Source organism: Jaculus jaculus, chromosome 7, assembly GCF_020740685.1.
Source record: "Jaculus jaculus isolate mJacJac1 chromosome 7, mJacJac1.mat.Y.cur, whole genome shotgun sequence".
Taxonomy (NCBI): Eukaryota; Metazoa; Chordata; class Mammalia; order Rodentia; family Dipodidae; genus Jaculus; species Jaculus jaculus.
In genome coordinates this window covers 155,923,426-155,939,564 of record NC_059108.1, presented here as the reverse complement: position 1 = coordinate 155,939,564, position 16,139 = coordinate 155,923,426, and the positions used below count along the sequence as shown (strand labels likewise).

The 16,139-nt window shown below is 41.6% G+C and overlaps 1 protein-coding gene across 6 annotated transcripts in view; it reads left to right on the top strand.

Annotated features, from left to right (window-relative positions):
- The window catches only part of Ppp1r13b (protein phosphatase 1 regulatory subunit 13B), a 103,693-nt gene that overhangs the window by 31,217 nt on the left and 56,337 nt on the right, over positions 1–16,139 (top strand). For 5 of the 6 annotated variants that reach the window (XM_045154743.1, XM_045154742.1, XM_045154740.1 and 2 more), the window contains exon 2: positions 8,190–8,337. In XM_045154743.1, coding sequence (XP_045010678.1) covers positions 8,190–8,337 — 148 coding nt within the window. Of the gene's footprint in view, positions 1–8,189; positions 8,338–16,139 lie in introns of those variants that run through there. The other variant, XM_045154744.1, reaches the window with a different exon arrangement.

The window sequence follows — 16,139 nt, the reverse complement described above, 5'->3', positions numbered from 1 at the left end:
TTAAGCGCTTGCCTGTGAAGCCTAAGGACCCCAGTTCGAGGCTCAATTCCCCAGGACCCACGTTAGCCAGATGCACAAAGGGGCATGCGCATCTGGAGTTCATTTGCAGTGGCTGGAGGCCCTGGTGCACCCATTCTCTCCCTCCCTCCCTCCCTCCCTCCCTCCCTCCCTCCCTCCCTCCCTCCCTCCCTCCCTTCTCTCCCCCCCGTCACTCTCAAATAAATAAATAAAAATGATTTAAGTATTAAAACAAATAAAGTGGTCCTGATACACATTGATTTCACAGCTCACTGGTAGCCATAATTCCTTACTTAGTATCTGTCCTGCTTCTTCGTTTTTGGGGGGAAGGTGGGAGGAAAGGTGTTTCAAGGTAGGGTCTCACTCTAGCCCAGGCTGACCTGGAATTTGCTATGTAGTCTCAGGGTGGCCTTGGACTCATGGTGATGCCCTACTTCTGCTTCCCAAATGCTAGGATTAAAGGCATGCACTACCATGCTTCATTCTGTCCTGCTTCTTAACACCATGTGGACGATGTCGGTAAAATAACTGTCATTTCAGGTGAACTTTCCCAACATTGGTAAGTAGGGGTGCCAAAATTTTGAAGCAAGGTCTCACTCTAGCCAAGGCTAAGCTGGAACTCATGGCAATCTACCTACTTTAGCCTCCCAAGTGCTGGGATTAAAGGCGTGTGTCACCATACCTATACATGCCCCTTTTATAGTGTAGAATATTCTCTAAAGTTTCATTCTTGTTGTGACACATCTGGGCATATATGGAAAGCTGTATGTGTGTGGCATTCCTACAAGGTTTTACATGATTCTCTCAAACTGTATGTAGAAACTAAGTGCATAAGGTGAAGGAAGCTACATTATTAATGTTGTATTCCCAGGAATAATGTATCACCAGATTTTGCCAGTTCACATTGGTAAAAGGGGATTTTTATATGATTTAACATATATACATACATATATATATACACTTTTTTATATATGTATGTATGTATGTATATGTATGTATATGCATACATATATATGTATATATATGTATGTATGTATGTATATACATATATATTTCAGATAGGGTCTCATGTCGCCTGGGATGGCCTCAAGATCATTAGGCAGCCAATGATGACCTTGAGCTCCAGAATCTCTGCTTTCCGAGTATTGGGATCACAGGCATGTGCCACTATACCAAGCATGGGATATATTTTTAATATTAACTTACTAAGGCAAATAAATAGTGACTTGTATCAGAATTTATGACTGTTGAGGGTCCAATTTTATGGCCATTTAACATTTATGCTACTCAGATATTTAAATATTCCTGTCCTCTGCAGAGGTTCATGAAATGTGTACCTCTGCACACTTAAGCTCTTATTTATTTAGAAAGATTTCTTTGGCTCCTAAGGATAATTCTACATCCTTTCAAAACAATCACATTCTAATCATAGAAGTTGAACTTAATACAATCCTATTAAGTTATACCTTTTTGTTTATTGAGAACAGGGTGTTTATTGGGAGAGTCTTTCCCAAGCAGACCTCAAATTCTGTGTAGCTAAGGTTGGTCTTGAACTAATCCTCCTGCCTCCACCTCTCAAGTGCTTCACCATGACAGTTTACCTCTTCTTCAGTTCTCTTTCCTCAAATGTACAGGCGGGACTACTGTGCTGTCATACAGCGCCACCTTGTGGAAGAGGGGGGTCTTGGCAGGGGACAGAAAGTGTAGGTGGGAGGGAGAGATCTGCCAAGTATCAAGAGTTGTTTTTGATGGCTTCTGACTTTCACACTAACATTTCCCCCCAGATGTTTTCTTCTCTCTGGGATGGACTAAGTAGGTGGAGGTATAAAGAGTTTGCCACCTTTTTGAAAAGAGATTTTGAAGATGAAAAGGCATGCAAGCATCTTACCCTTTAAGATTCAAAAGTCCTACTATGAAAAGACACACAATTGGGACAATTTGTGGACTGCATACTATGTGCCCGGTACTGATACAGGCATCAGGGACATAGCAGTTAACTGTAATCTCAGCTTTCAGCACTGCTGTTGTAATGGCAGGAGCCAAGGATAAATAAGTAAATAGATAACCTATATCAGGTGGTAGTAAGTGGGAAAGGTAAGGCAGAGAGTGACAAAACGGTGCCATTTTTAGTTTGATTAGGGAAAATTACCTTGGGAGTGCTAAGGGAAGAGGCTAATACAGCTGTAGGAGTAACTGAATGGAGTAGTCCCAACAGAACAAAGCAAGTATAAAGGCCCTAAGGCAGGAATGGGCTGCTCTCTTGGAGAAAGGATGAAAATGGCAGTTTGGCTACAGCAGGGAAATGAAGAGTGCCACCATCAGTAATAGTAGAACAGTGTGAAGGTCATGCAGCCTTGTGCAGTAATTATGACTTTGGATTCCCAGATGAGAGTTAAAACAAAGTGATCTATCTGAAGGATGCAAGTGCAAACAGACTGACTGTTGCCTTTCCAGGCAGTGGCTTGTCCTAGAGCACAGCAGTGGAGACATGCCAGAGACTGAGTATGGTTTTTTGTTTGTTTGTTTGTTTGGTTGGTTGGTTGGTTAGCTGGTTAGTCTTTTGAGACAGGATCTTGCTATGTAGCACAGAATGGCCTCATACTTATTTTATATAGCCCACGGTGGCATGCCAGAACCTTCAGCCTACTGCGAACAAACTCTAGACTCATGTGCCCCCTTGTTGCACATGTGCGACATTGTGTGCTTGCATCACTGTGTGTGTGTGACTACGTGGGACTTGGAGATTTGAACATAGTTCTTAGGCTTCACAGGCAAGTGCCTTAACAGCTAAACCATCTATCCCTCTAGCCCTATTTTTAAAAAATATTTTATTGCCAGACATGGTGGCACATTCCTTTAATCCCAGCACTCAGGAGGCAGAGGTAGGAGAATTGCATGAGTTCAAGGCCACCCTGAGACTACATATTGAATTCCAGGTCAGCCTGGGCTACAGTGAGACCCAACTCAGAAAACAAAACAAAAAAAAATTATTTGTGTGGGGGGGGGGCAAATAGAGAATGGGTGCAACAGGGCCTCCAGCCACTGCAAACGAACTCCAGATGCATGTGCCACCTTGTACATCTGGCTTTTGTGGGTACTAGGGAATTGAACTTTGGTACTTTGGCTTTGCAGGCAAGTGCCTTAACTACTAAGCCATCTCTCCAGGCCCCAAATAAGCTTTTAAATCATCACTATAATGAAATTATCTTTTTAAAAGTAGTAATTGGGGGCCTAGAGAAATGGCTTAGCTGTTAAGTGCTTGCCTGTGAAGCCTAAGGACCCAATTCAAGGCTCGATTCCCCAGGACCCACATAAGCCAGATGCACAAGGTGGCACATGCATCTGGAGTTTGTTTGCAGTGGCTGGAGGCCCTGGAGTGCCTATTCTCTCTCTGCCTTGTTCTCTCTTTATCACTCTCAAATAAATAAATAAAAATAAAACAAAAAAAAATTTAAGTAGTAATTAGGGAAAGTGATTTTTGCTAAAATTAGGAAGGATGATGTTGTAGTCGGGTTCGCATTGCTGGTAGAAATCACCCATCCAAAAGCAGCTTCTGGGAAAAAGATGTTTATTTTGGCTTACAGGCTTGAGGGGGAAGCTCCACGATGGCAGGGAAAAATGATGGCATGAGCAGAGGGTGGACATCACCTCCTGGCCAACTTAAGGTGGACAATAGCAACAGGAGAGTGTGCCAAACATTGGCAAGGGGAAACTGGCCATAACAGCGATAAGCCCACCCCCATCAATACACCACCTCTAGGAGGCTTTAATTTCCAATTGCCATCAGCTGGGAACCTAGTGTCCAGAACACCTAAGTTTATGGGGAACACCTGAATCAAACCACTACATTCTGCCCTTGGTCCCCATAAACTGATAAACATCCAAGATGTAAAATGCAATGTGTCCAGTCCAACTTTAAAAGTCCCCATAGTTTTTCTCAATCCCAATGATGTTCATATATCCCTATAGTCCAAGGTCTTTCAACCATAATACCAAAAACTCCCCCCCCCAAAAAAATCCATAATGGGGACTTCCAGCCAAGATGGCGTCTGCCTAACTGCGCTGCACAGCCTCAGGGAAAGAAAAGATAGGTGCAGATCCTAAGAAGAGAACTACCCCATCATGCCTCAGAAGGGCCCTAGCTGAAACTAAGAATAATTGGCAAACCAAGAAAGGGTGATGTTTTCTTGGTAAAGCAGGTACCAGCATAAGGGTGAAGGAGATCGACACAGAGAACAATCAACTCTTACCAAATCAGATATCCAGAAACCCAGAGGCCCCCAACACCTCATCACTGAAGCTGACCAAAAATGAACCCAACATGGCTCAGGGAAATTTTGCAGAAGAGGGGGCAGAAAGAATGTCAGAGCCACTCATTGGGTCATGATACACAGAGACATTTTTCCTACCCATAACTGTGGGCTAACTCCACAATGCATGACCCATATACTTCAACAAGGAGGGGCGGGGGGAGGGGATAGGACATGGAAGAGCCTAACAATGCTACCAACTTGACTGTATTCACTGAGTACAAAACTAATTAATAAAAAATAAAATAGTCATGAAAGAAACAGTTATATAGTACAAAAAATCCACCTATCATTCTACTGTTTTGTATATATCCATGCTGTACATTAAAACACTCATGTTATAAAGTAGAAATAAATAAAACATGTCCTGTAACTACAGACCATAAAAAAAAAAATAATGGCACAGAATAAACATTCACACTGCAAAAGATGGCATTAGGCATAGCAAAGAAATATTCAAGCAATACATGATTTAAACAGGGCAAACACCAAACTCTGTAGCTCCACGTCCAATAATTCTAACCAGCAACAAGTCTCTGGCATTCCAATTCTGCCCCCTCCAGCTAAGCTATTCACAGTCCTGAAAAACTTCATCAGAGCTGGCAGCTTTCCTTAGCAGCCATCTCTTGGTCCTGGCATTGACACTGGGTCTCTACTGCAATCCACAGTTCAGCCTCATAGCCCCATGGGGTCTCCATGCAGGCATCCAGCAAACCTGCTTTACACCGCCCATTGTCATTTCCAAAACACAAGATAGTGTTGCAAACTCAGTGGCCCTCTGCCACATTTCTTATACTCCACAATACCAGGTAGGGTGTCAGTTTGTTAATCCAGGGGGTAAGGGGGGGTGAATAAAGTAGATTTTGAAGAACAGGACACTCCTTAAGCACTCAGACCCCTTCAAGAGTCTACATTCTTCCTGTTGCCTCAGTGCAGATCAACTGGCCCAATCTCAAAGATTGTAATCTCTCAATTGCAGCTGAGCAGGCAGCAGTTCACCCAGATTTTTCTTTCTGTGCTATATTCCTCTGCTCACACCAGTTCGTTTCTATGCAGAGCAACCCTGCACAATTTCTCAGGACAGACATAACAGCAAGCTTTTCACACGAACTGCTAGCCCAGTCCAAGCAAAGCTCCTTCTCTCCCTCATAAGCCAAACCTCACAGTCCATAGTTCTTAATGCATTCAGGTCTTTCAACTCTGACCAAAATAGTCCATCAAGCTGTATTTGCAGTACTGCAAGGTGTCTCTTAGGCCATGGTTTCAAATCCTTTCACATTCCTCTTGAAAATCAGCTCCAAAAGGCCAAAGCCACCTACATAGTCAGGTGTCTAGCAGCAATCCCACTCCTCAGTACCACTTTACTGTTGCAGTCAGGTTTGCATTGCTGGTAGAAATCACCCAACCAAGAGCAGCTTCTGGGAAAAAGATGTTTATTTTGGCTTACAGGCTTGAGGGGACGCTCCACTATGACAGGGGAAAATGATGGCATGAGCAGAGGGTGGACTTCACCCCCCGGCCAACATAAAGTGGACAATAGCAACAGGAGAGTGTGCCAAACATTAGCAAGGGGAAACTGGCCATAACAGCGATAAGCCCACCCCCATCAATACACCGCCTCCAGGAGGCTTTAATTTCCAATTGCCATCAGCTGGGAACCTAGTGTCCAGAACACCGAAGTTTATGGGGAACACCTGAATCAAATCACCACAGATGAGGTCTGTTAAAAACTATAGGAGGGCTGGGCATGGTGATGCACACCTTTAATCCCACCACTTTGGAGGTAGAGGTAGGAGGATCGCCGTGAGTTCAAGGCCATCCTGAGAGTACATACTGCATTCCAGGTCAGCCTGGGCTAGAGTGAGACCCTATCTCAAAAAACAACAAAAACAAAAAAAAACTAAAGGAGGGTTGATATGCACATTCTTTTGCCTTCCCCCTCCCTGTCTGTCTCTCAAATAAATAAAATATTTGGGGGGGGAGCTGGAGAGATGGCTTAGTGGTTAAGGTGTTTGACTGCAAAGCCAAAGGACCCCGGTTCAACTCTCCAGGACCCACACAAGCCAGATGCACAATGGGGCACATGCATCTGGAATCCATTTGTAGTGGTTGGAGGCCCTGACGCTCCCATTCTCTCCCTCCCCCCTTTCCCTCTCTCAAATAAATAAATAAATATGTAAATATTTTTAAAACCTGTAAGATAGATTGTAAAAATGAAGTAATATTTAGTGACTTAGATAAGTTGTTATAGAGCTCTTTTTTTTTTTTTAAATAAGTGTTGAGGATCCCAACTTAAAGACTTAAAGTGCCTTTTCATTACAAGGCATGCTAAGCTGTGTTCATGCAGATGATTGTGTAAACATTTTAGAAGCTCATAGAACCATCCTTAGGGTATGCATGTGGGCAGAAGGTTAAGGAGGGAGCAATAAAAGAGACCCTGAAGAGAGCTGAGCCTGCTGATTCCCCTGTTATATATCCTTTTCTCTGCTTGACTTTTTAAAAAATATTTATTTACTTATTTGTAAGCAGAGAGAGACAGGTGAGAGGGTAGTGGAGAGAAAGAAAGGGCATATTGAGGGCCTCTAGCCACTGCAAACAAGCTCCAGACACATGTGCCACTTTCTATATCTGGCTTTACATGGACACTGGGAATCTAATCTGGGTCATTAGGCTTCACAGGCAAGTGCCTTAACTGCTAAGAAATCTGTCCATCCCCTGCTTGACTTTTTAAAAGAAAATTATTTTTTATTATTTGGGGGAGAGAGGGAATATGGATGAGAATGAATGGGTATGTCAGGGTCTCTTGCTGCTACAAATGAACTCCAGAGTTGCAGACAAACTCCAGATGCAGGCACCACTTTGTACATCTGGCTTTATGTGGGTAGTGGGAAATCAAACCTGGACTAGCAGGTTTTACAAACAAGCTCCTTTAACCACTGAGCCATCTCCTCAGCCCTCGTCTTGATTTTGAAGCACATTATCATTGATCATTTTTTTCTGTGAATAGGGTCTGATTGTGGGATATCAGCTTATCCCATTTGTACCCTGTGTACTCTAAGTTAATACCTGGCTGTTCTGGTTCTTTTCTTTTTTAGTGTTTTGTTTTTCAAGCAGGGTTTTATTCTAGTCTAGCAGACCACTCATGCTGTAGTCCAGGCTGGCCTCAAACTCATAGTGATCCTCCTACCTTTGCCTCCCAAGTGCTAGGATTAAAAGTGTGCACCACCAACTCTGGCTGTGGTTCTTTTCTAATGTTCTTCTTTCTCAGAATTCTCCTAACTTGACTTACTTTTATTTATTTTATTTGTGTGTGTGTGTGTGTGTGTGTGTGTGTGTGTGTGTGTGTGTTTGAACACACGTGTGCCACAAAGCTCATGTGGAGGTAAGACGATAACCACAGGGTATCTGTACTCTTATTCTACCTTGGAGACAGAATCTTTTGCCAGTACAAAATAATGCCAGACTATGTCAGTGGTATAAGCATGTGTCACTTTGTCTCCTCCTTTACATGGGTATTTGGGAATCGAACTTGTATTGACATTCTTTGTAAGCAAGCACCTTTAACTGCTGACCCATGTCCCCAGATCCTTTCTTCATTGTTCATATCAACTTTAGACTCTGCTTATATGTTTTAGAAGCTATTTTGTATGCATTTAAGGAGGGAATTGTTGGAAGAATCATTTTAAATGTGCAGAGTAGGATGAATTGGAACAAAGCCTGATGTTGCATATGTATAAAAATGTGATTATGAAATCTGTTACACTGTATACTAACTTAAAGTTAAGTAAAAAATAATAAATTTACAAAGTAACCTCTTTTTGCTAAGGAATCTAAATGTGATTTTAATCTTTTCTGTTACAGATGATATTAACCGTGTTCTTGAGCAATAATGAACAGATTTTAACAGAAGTTCCTATAACACCAGAAACTACCTGTCGAGATGTCGTAGAATTCTGCAAGGAGCCTGGAGAGGGTGGTTGCCACCTAGCTGAAGTGTGGAGGGGAAGTGGTATGTTAGACTTTCTAATGATGGGTACATAGATCACAACAGTAAGCACATAGAAAATATTATTTGTGATTTTTAGTTATTTGTAGTAGTAAGGACTTGAGTAATTAAAAATGGTATTACATGGGGATAGGATACTATAAAATGATGTTTGTTAAACAGTAATGTGCAGTTTGACTTATACTGTGGCCATTTACCATAAGCATGGAAGGTGTATGTGTCCGGCTCTTTTGGGAGTCTCTTTTCATGTCACCACCTGCACCTGAGAGCTTAAGTCCTCTGAGCCTTGAATTACTTGATCTAACTTACGTTGAGCTGATCAGAACTCTCTTTGTTTTTCAAGATGGGTTTTACTCTAGCTAAGGCTGATCTGGAATTTACTATGTAGTCTCAGGCTGACCTCAAATGCATGTTGATCTCCTACCTCAGCCTCTTGAATGCTGGTATTAAAGGCTTGTGCCACCATGCCTGACCTTTTAAAACTTTTTATTGGCAATATTTATTCGTGTACTTAGGTATTGTGGTCATAATCTCCTCCCATTATCTTATTTTATACTCCCTTCCACTGAATCTTTTTCACTGAGCCCCTCCTCCTTTCCAACTAGTCCTCCTTATATTTTGATGTTTTTTTTCCCCCCTCCTTTATCATCCATGATGACATGTTGATGGGCACAATATTGCACAGGTCTTGTGTAGATAATGACAGCTGCTGTGAGGTCATGAATGTAGTGGCCACTTTGTGTATAGAAAATAAGGTTTCAAAGCACTCCTTCCTATTTCCTGGCTCTTACATTCTTTCCACCATCTCTTCCACAATATTTCTTGAGCTTTGGAGGGTGTAATAGAGATGCTTCACTTAGTACTGAACACTCAATAGTCACCTATTTTCAGCACTTTGATGAGTTTTGAGTTTACCCAGTAGTTACTACCATCTGCAAAAAGAAGCATCTTTACCAAAAGTGAGAGTAGCTCTAATCTATGGGCATAAATAGCAATTTGATGGATATAACATACCTATTTAGCCAAACAGCAGTAGCACCTTTCCCTCTAGGGCCTACTACCTCCCTAGTCACAAGTTTTTGACTAGGTTTTCAGTACTAGGCATGAATTCCCTTCCTTGAAGCAGGCTTTAACTCCAGAGAACATTTGGTTATCCCTGTAACTGACATGCCACTATTGTAACAGTGGGCACATCTTGCTTTGCTGGCCAGTTATCTTGCAAGAGCCATTGCTGATTAAGACGACTTTCCTCCAGATAGACTGTATAGCACTTTTTAGTACTATGACAGCTAGATAGCTAGCAAGGGAGAAGAAGCTTCTAGCCCAGTTCCAGCTTTATTTCTCAGTGTTTTGCAACCAAAGCATGTGGTGTCTTCCACAGTAGGATCTTACTAGCTCTGGTAAGTAAGCAAGAGCCTTGGTAACAGCCTGTATTATTTGGGGGCTCCTCAGCAACCTCCCTGACCAACAACTCATTGGGACATATCACACCCAACGACTCTTAATAATTTTACTTATTTATTCTCATTTTGTTCTGGGGGTTGAACCCAGGGTCGTATACATTCTAAGCACACAGTCTGTCATTGAGCAATACCCCAGTCTTTGTATAGCAGCTTTTCTTTGCCCTTCTGATAATATCAGGAAAGCAGAAATGTCTTGGTGTTTCATTTGTAAAACCCTATAAGAAGCAGATCTTCCATAAATGAATAGTAATAAACTGAATAAACCTCTGGTCTTATAGAGAAGGAATTTGTCAGCAAGTAGGGTACAGAATATTCTCAGAGATACTATGATTACAAAAGAAAGGAAATTCTACAAAATATGCACTCTAAAGAAAGGGTTTTAACTATGTATGATAGCACATGACTGTAATTTCCAGGACTGGGGAGGTGGAGGCAGAAGGATCAGGAGTTCAAGGTTATCCTTACCTACATAGTGAATTTGAGAGCAGCCTGGGATATATGAGACCCTGTCTTAAAAATGGGGGTTCAAACCAGGCCCAGAAAGCCAAGTGCCACATGTTCTCCCTCATATGTGGATCCTAGCTACAGATGATTGGCCGCCTGCATGGAAGGAAAAAACTCAGTAGCAGAGGCCAGTAAGTTAAAAAGGAGATATAAAGGGAAGAGAAAGGAAGGGAGGAGGGTACTTAATAGGTTGGTATTATATATATCTAAGCACAATGATTGAGATGGGGAGAATGGAATTTCAAAGGGAAAGTATGTGGAGGTATTACCATGGGATATTTTTTATAATCATGGAAAATGTTAATAAAAATTGAGAAAAAAAATGTACACCAGGGCTGGTGAGATGGCTTAGTGGTTAAGGTGTTTGCCTGTGAAGCCTAAGAACCCAGGTTTGATTCCCCAAGACTCACATATGCTAGATGCACATGGTGGCACATTTGTCCAGAGCTCGTTACTTTGTAGTGGCTAGAGGTAGCCCAGGCTAACCTGGAATTCACTATGTAGTCTCAGACTGGCCTTGGTCTGATCACAGTGATCTTCCTACTTCTGCCTTCTCATTGCTGGGATTAAAGGCATGTGTCACCATTCCTTTCTTCAAATAAGTAAATAATTTTTTTCCCCCTGGGTTTTTGAGGTAGAGTCTCACACTAGCCCAGGCTGAACTGGAATTCACTCGGTATTCTCAGGGTGGCCTCGAACTCACTGCGAGGTCTCATTCTAGCCAGGTCAGCCTTGGCTGGAATGAGACTCTACCTCAAAAGCAAACAAACAAAACTGTGTAACCCCCAAAATCAATAAATAAGACAAATAAACTGGAAAAAATGGGGGCTCAAGGTCAAAGGCAAGACAGAAGGATCTCTGCAGATTTGAGACTATCCTGGTCTACATAGTGTGTAACAGGTCAGCTAAGGCTACATATTGATACCCTGTTTGTCTATCTGTCTGCCTGTCAATCATCTCTTTTGCTCTCTAGAGATACCCATACATATATATTAATACATACATATATATGTGAATATATATAGTCAAATAAATAAATAAAATAAAAAAGAGCTGTAGAGATGGCCCAGCAGTTAAAGGTACTGCTTACACAGCCTAGTTCAACTCCCTAGTACCTATGTACTAGATGCTCAAAGTGGCACACATGCATCTGGAGTTCATTTGCAGTGGCTAGAGGCTCTGGTGCTCCCATATTCATTCTTTGATATTCCCTTTCTTTCTATTTCACTTCACAAATAAATTATTCTTGCAAATAAATAAAATATTAATAAAGAAAAGAAAGAAGTAGTCGAATTTAGATAGGCTAGGGTATTCTGAGTAAGGGAAAGTATGTGAATGAAGTGGAAAAAAATGAACACATTATTCTACTAAGACCACTCGAGGATATGGAGTGAGAAATGTAGGCAAGCCAGGCATGTTGGCACATGCCTTTAGTCCCAGCACTCGGGAGGCAGAGCACATAGATTTCCTTTTCTGTGAACTACTCATTTATTTTTCTCATTTTTCTGCCAAGCTTTCTTTTGTATGTGTACATGTGTGTGCAGGTGGAGGCCAGAGAACAATCTCAGGTATTGTCCTTGTGTGTCCACCTAATTTGAGACAGGATCTCTCACTGGCCCAAAGCTTACTAATTAGGCTAGACTGGCTAACCAATGAGCTCCAGGGATTCTCCTGTCTCTGCCTCCCCAGTGCTGGGATTACTGGTATGTGCCATGATACCTGGCATTTCTACATGGGTCCTAGGGACCAAACTCAGACCCTCATACTTGTAAGGTAAACACTTTATAATAACTTATCAGTGAATTCCATTGCTTTAGATGAACTGTAAATGGAAATTACCAAGATTCATTAGCAAATACTTATTAAGTACTTACTCTATGCTGGACACAGTGTTTGACTCTGGGAGGTATGTTAGCAAGGACCAACATTCATATTTACATGGAGCATGTGTTCTAGCTGGGAGGTAAAGGAAGCAAATGGCAAATTAACTGCAGTATGTTGTAAGTGATAAATACTCTGTAAAGAAAATAATAGAGGAATATTGCCTTTGTTCAAAATGATTAAAGAAGAAACTTAATCATATAAAATCAGTTGAATTGAGACTGTTCTTTTCCCAAAAACTTCAAACCCATGTTCAAAGAACAGATTATTCCTAATTTATATTTTAAAAATTGTGAAATAGAAAAAGAGAGATGTCCATTGAGTTCATTTTATATCAAAACTGAGTAAGGCAGGCATAGTGATACATGCCATTAATCCCAGTACTTGGGATGCAGAGGTAAGAGAATTGCCATGAGTTTGAAACTACATAGTGAATTCCAGGTCATCCTGGGCTAGAGTGAGACCCTACCTTGAAAAAAAACCAAAACAGAAAAAAAAAGCTGAGTAAGAGTACAAAAATAGATCAACCTTTAAACATAGTTGCAAAAATCATAAGTAAAATACCAGCTAATCCATTTCATCAGCATGTTGGCCAAATAGTCTAGTTTTAGAATATAAATAGAATGTACTTGGTTCCAACTCAAATCTATCCACAGGCTGCATTAGAGTGAAGAGCAACGTTACCATTTTAGTACAGTAAAATAGAATGCAACAAGTTCTCCTTAATTCAGTGAGCCCTTTCAGAAGCCTTCAGCAAAGCTGACACTTGGCTCTTAAATAATATAAGCTTACTTGTTAAAGGCAGGAGGAAGAAAAAGGTGCATACCTCACTGTTTGTTCAACCTTGTGCTTAGAGGTTCTATCCCCCAAGGGAGAAAAGGAGTTGGAAAAGAAGAGTTAAACTGTCCACATTTGTCACCTCCATCTTTGTCTGCAGCAAACACATGAACTTTTCAAAGGAATTCATTAAATCCAATAGGTCACATATCTGTCATTGTCATATACCAGTACTTATCAGTGGAAAAAATATATAAAGAACAATTTTAGAGCCAGGCATAGTGGCGTACACCTTTTAATTCCAGCACTCAGGAGGCTGAGGTAGGAGGATCACCATAAGTTTGGGGCCACCCTAAGAATATGGAGTGAAAGAGCCAGGTGTGGTGGTGCACACCTTTAATCCCAGCATTCGGGAGGCAGGGGTAGGAGGATCGCCATGAGTTCAAGGCCACCCTGAGAATACATAGTGAATTCCAGGTCAGCCTGGGCTAGAGTGAGACCCTACCTCAAAAAAAAAAAAAAAAAAAGGAAGAAGAAGAAGGCATGGTGGTGCACACCTTTAGTCCCATCACTCGAGAGGCAGAAGTAGGAGGATCGTCATGAGTTCAAGGCCACCTTGAGACTACATAGTGAATTCTAGGTCAGCCTGGGCCGGAGCAAGACCCTACCTTAAAATTTTTGTTTGTTTGTTTGTTTAAGAGAGAGAGTATGGTCACACCAGGGCATCTTGCCACTGCAAAAGAACTACAGACACATGTGCCACATTGTTCATCTGGTTTTACATGGGTACTGGGAAATTGAACCCAGGCTGGCAGGTTTTATAAGCAAGTGCCTTTTTAACACCTGAGCCATCTCCCCAAGCCCATAAATAACAATTTTAAAATATTTTTATTTGTTTTCAAACAGAGAGAGAATGGGCATATCAGGACCTCTAGCTACTGTAAACAAGTTCCAGATGCATGTGCCCCTTTGTGCATCTGGTGTTAGGTTTATACTGGGGAATTGAACTTGGGTCATTAGGTTTTGCAGGCAAGCACCTTAACCCCACTGAGCAATCTCTCCAGCCCTGAATAACAATTTTTAAATATTTTATTTATTTAAGAGAGGCAGAGAGAGAGAGAGAATAGGTACAGTAGGACCTCTAGCAACTGCAAACAAACTCCAGAAGCTTGCGTGACACCTTGTACATCTGGCTTATGTGGAATTAAAGATAGTGCTAAAGGGCTGGAATATTGGCTTAGTGGTTAAGGTGATTGTCTGCAAAGCTTAAGACCAAGGTTCAATTTCCCAGTACCCACATAAGCCAGATGCATAAGATGGCACATGCATCTGGAGTTTGTTTGTAGTGGCTGGAGGATAGTGATGAAGTGCCTGAGAGATTTGTAGACAAAGGATACCTCTTAAGGGCTAGGAAGATGGCTCAGTGATTAAAAACACTTGTTAGCAAAACTGCTGGCCTGGGTGAACCATGTAAGCCAAATGCAAAAATAAAATAAAAATAAAGGTGCAAGGGGCTGGAGAGATGGCTTAGTGGTTAAGGTGCTTGCCTGTGAAGCCAAAGGGCCCAGGTTCAATTCCCCAGGACCCACGTAAGTCAGATATACAAGGGGGCACATGCACCTGGAGTTCATTTGCAGTGGCTAGAGGCCCTGGCGCACCCATTCTCCCTCTGTGTCCTCCCTCCCTCCCTCCCTTCCTCCCTCTCTCTTTCTCTGCTTGCAAATAAAATAAAAAGCAAATAAATAAATAAAGGTGCAAGCATCTGGTATTCTTTTGTAGTGGCAAGAGACGTGTATCACAAACATATGCACACAGGCATATTTGTGTGCATGTACAAAACAAAAAAATTTTTAAAGAGACAAAAGAACCACTGTACAGTAAAGTTGCAGTGCTCAAGACCTATATGGTGAGACTTAGAAACATCATTGAAGAACATCAGTCAATGCAAACAGCAGAGTGGAGGTGCACAGTCATGTTCATGGCACAAAACTCAGTACCACAACATCTTGCCTTTTAGAGCTGGGGAGATGGCTCAGTCAGTAAAGTGCGTAATGCACAAGCACAAGGACCTGAATTTGAATCCTCCACTAAAGTGTCTCAATAAATAAAGTGGAGTGTAATTGAGGGAGACACCTAATGTCCATCTCTGGCTACCATACACATACATGCACACAAATTTGTATCCATACACATACGAACACACAAAGATAGATAGATAGATAGATAGATAGATAGATAGATAGATAGATAGATAGATAGATAGATAGATGATTGATTGATAGACAGACAGACCTTGCCTTTAAAAAAAATAGGATTCTGGGCTGGAGAGATGGCTAAGCAGTTAAGGCTCTTGCCTACTGAGCCTAAGGACCCAGGTTCCACTCCTCAGAACCCATGTAAGCCAGATGCACAAGGTGACACATGCACACAAGGTCACTCATGTGCACAAGGTAACACATGTATCTGGAGTCCAATTGCAGTGGCTAGAGACCCTGCCATGCCAATATTCATCCCTCCCTCCCTCCCTCCCTCCCCCCCCCTCTCTCACACACACACATACAGAAATAGGATTCTGGTAGATTGCTGCTAAGAAACATTTGAAAGCAAAAGGCCAAGTGATGCTAAAATGCTTTGGAACTCAGCTTCATGAGGGGAATGATTTACTAAATTCACTCACTTAATAAACAGTAGTAGTTGTTGAATGCTGCTGAAACAGTTGGTTAGTTAAGTAGAAAATCTTAGTGGTCTTAAGCAGTTGGTAAAGAGATATTCTGTTAATGAGCTTTGCTTTTAGAAATGTTTGTAATCAGCTGGGCATGGTGGTGCACGCCTTTAATCCCAGCACTCGGGAGGCGGAGGTAAGAGGATCGCTGTGATTTTGAGGCCACCCTGAGACTCCATAATGAATTCCTGGTCAGCCTGGGCTAGAATGAGACCCTACCTCAAAAAACACACACACACAAAAAAGGAGAAAGAAATGTTTGAAATCCATTTAATACTACCAAATTTCATTTTTATTACCAACTTGGAGAATTTTAGTCTGTGCAAATGCTGGCAAACTTCACAGTTATGTGGTCTGAATTGCCAGGAAGTGCTCTGGTCAACCTTTGCACATCCATTGCTGTGTGTAACATTTTAATTTATAAAATGGTGTGGCAAGTTTGTTTTAGTTATTTGAAG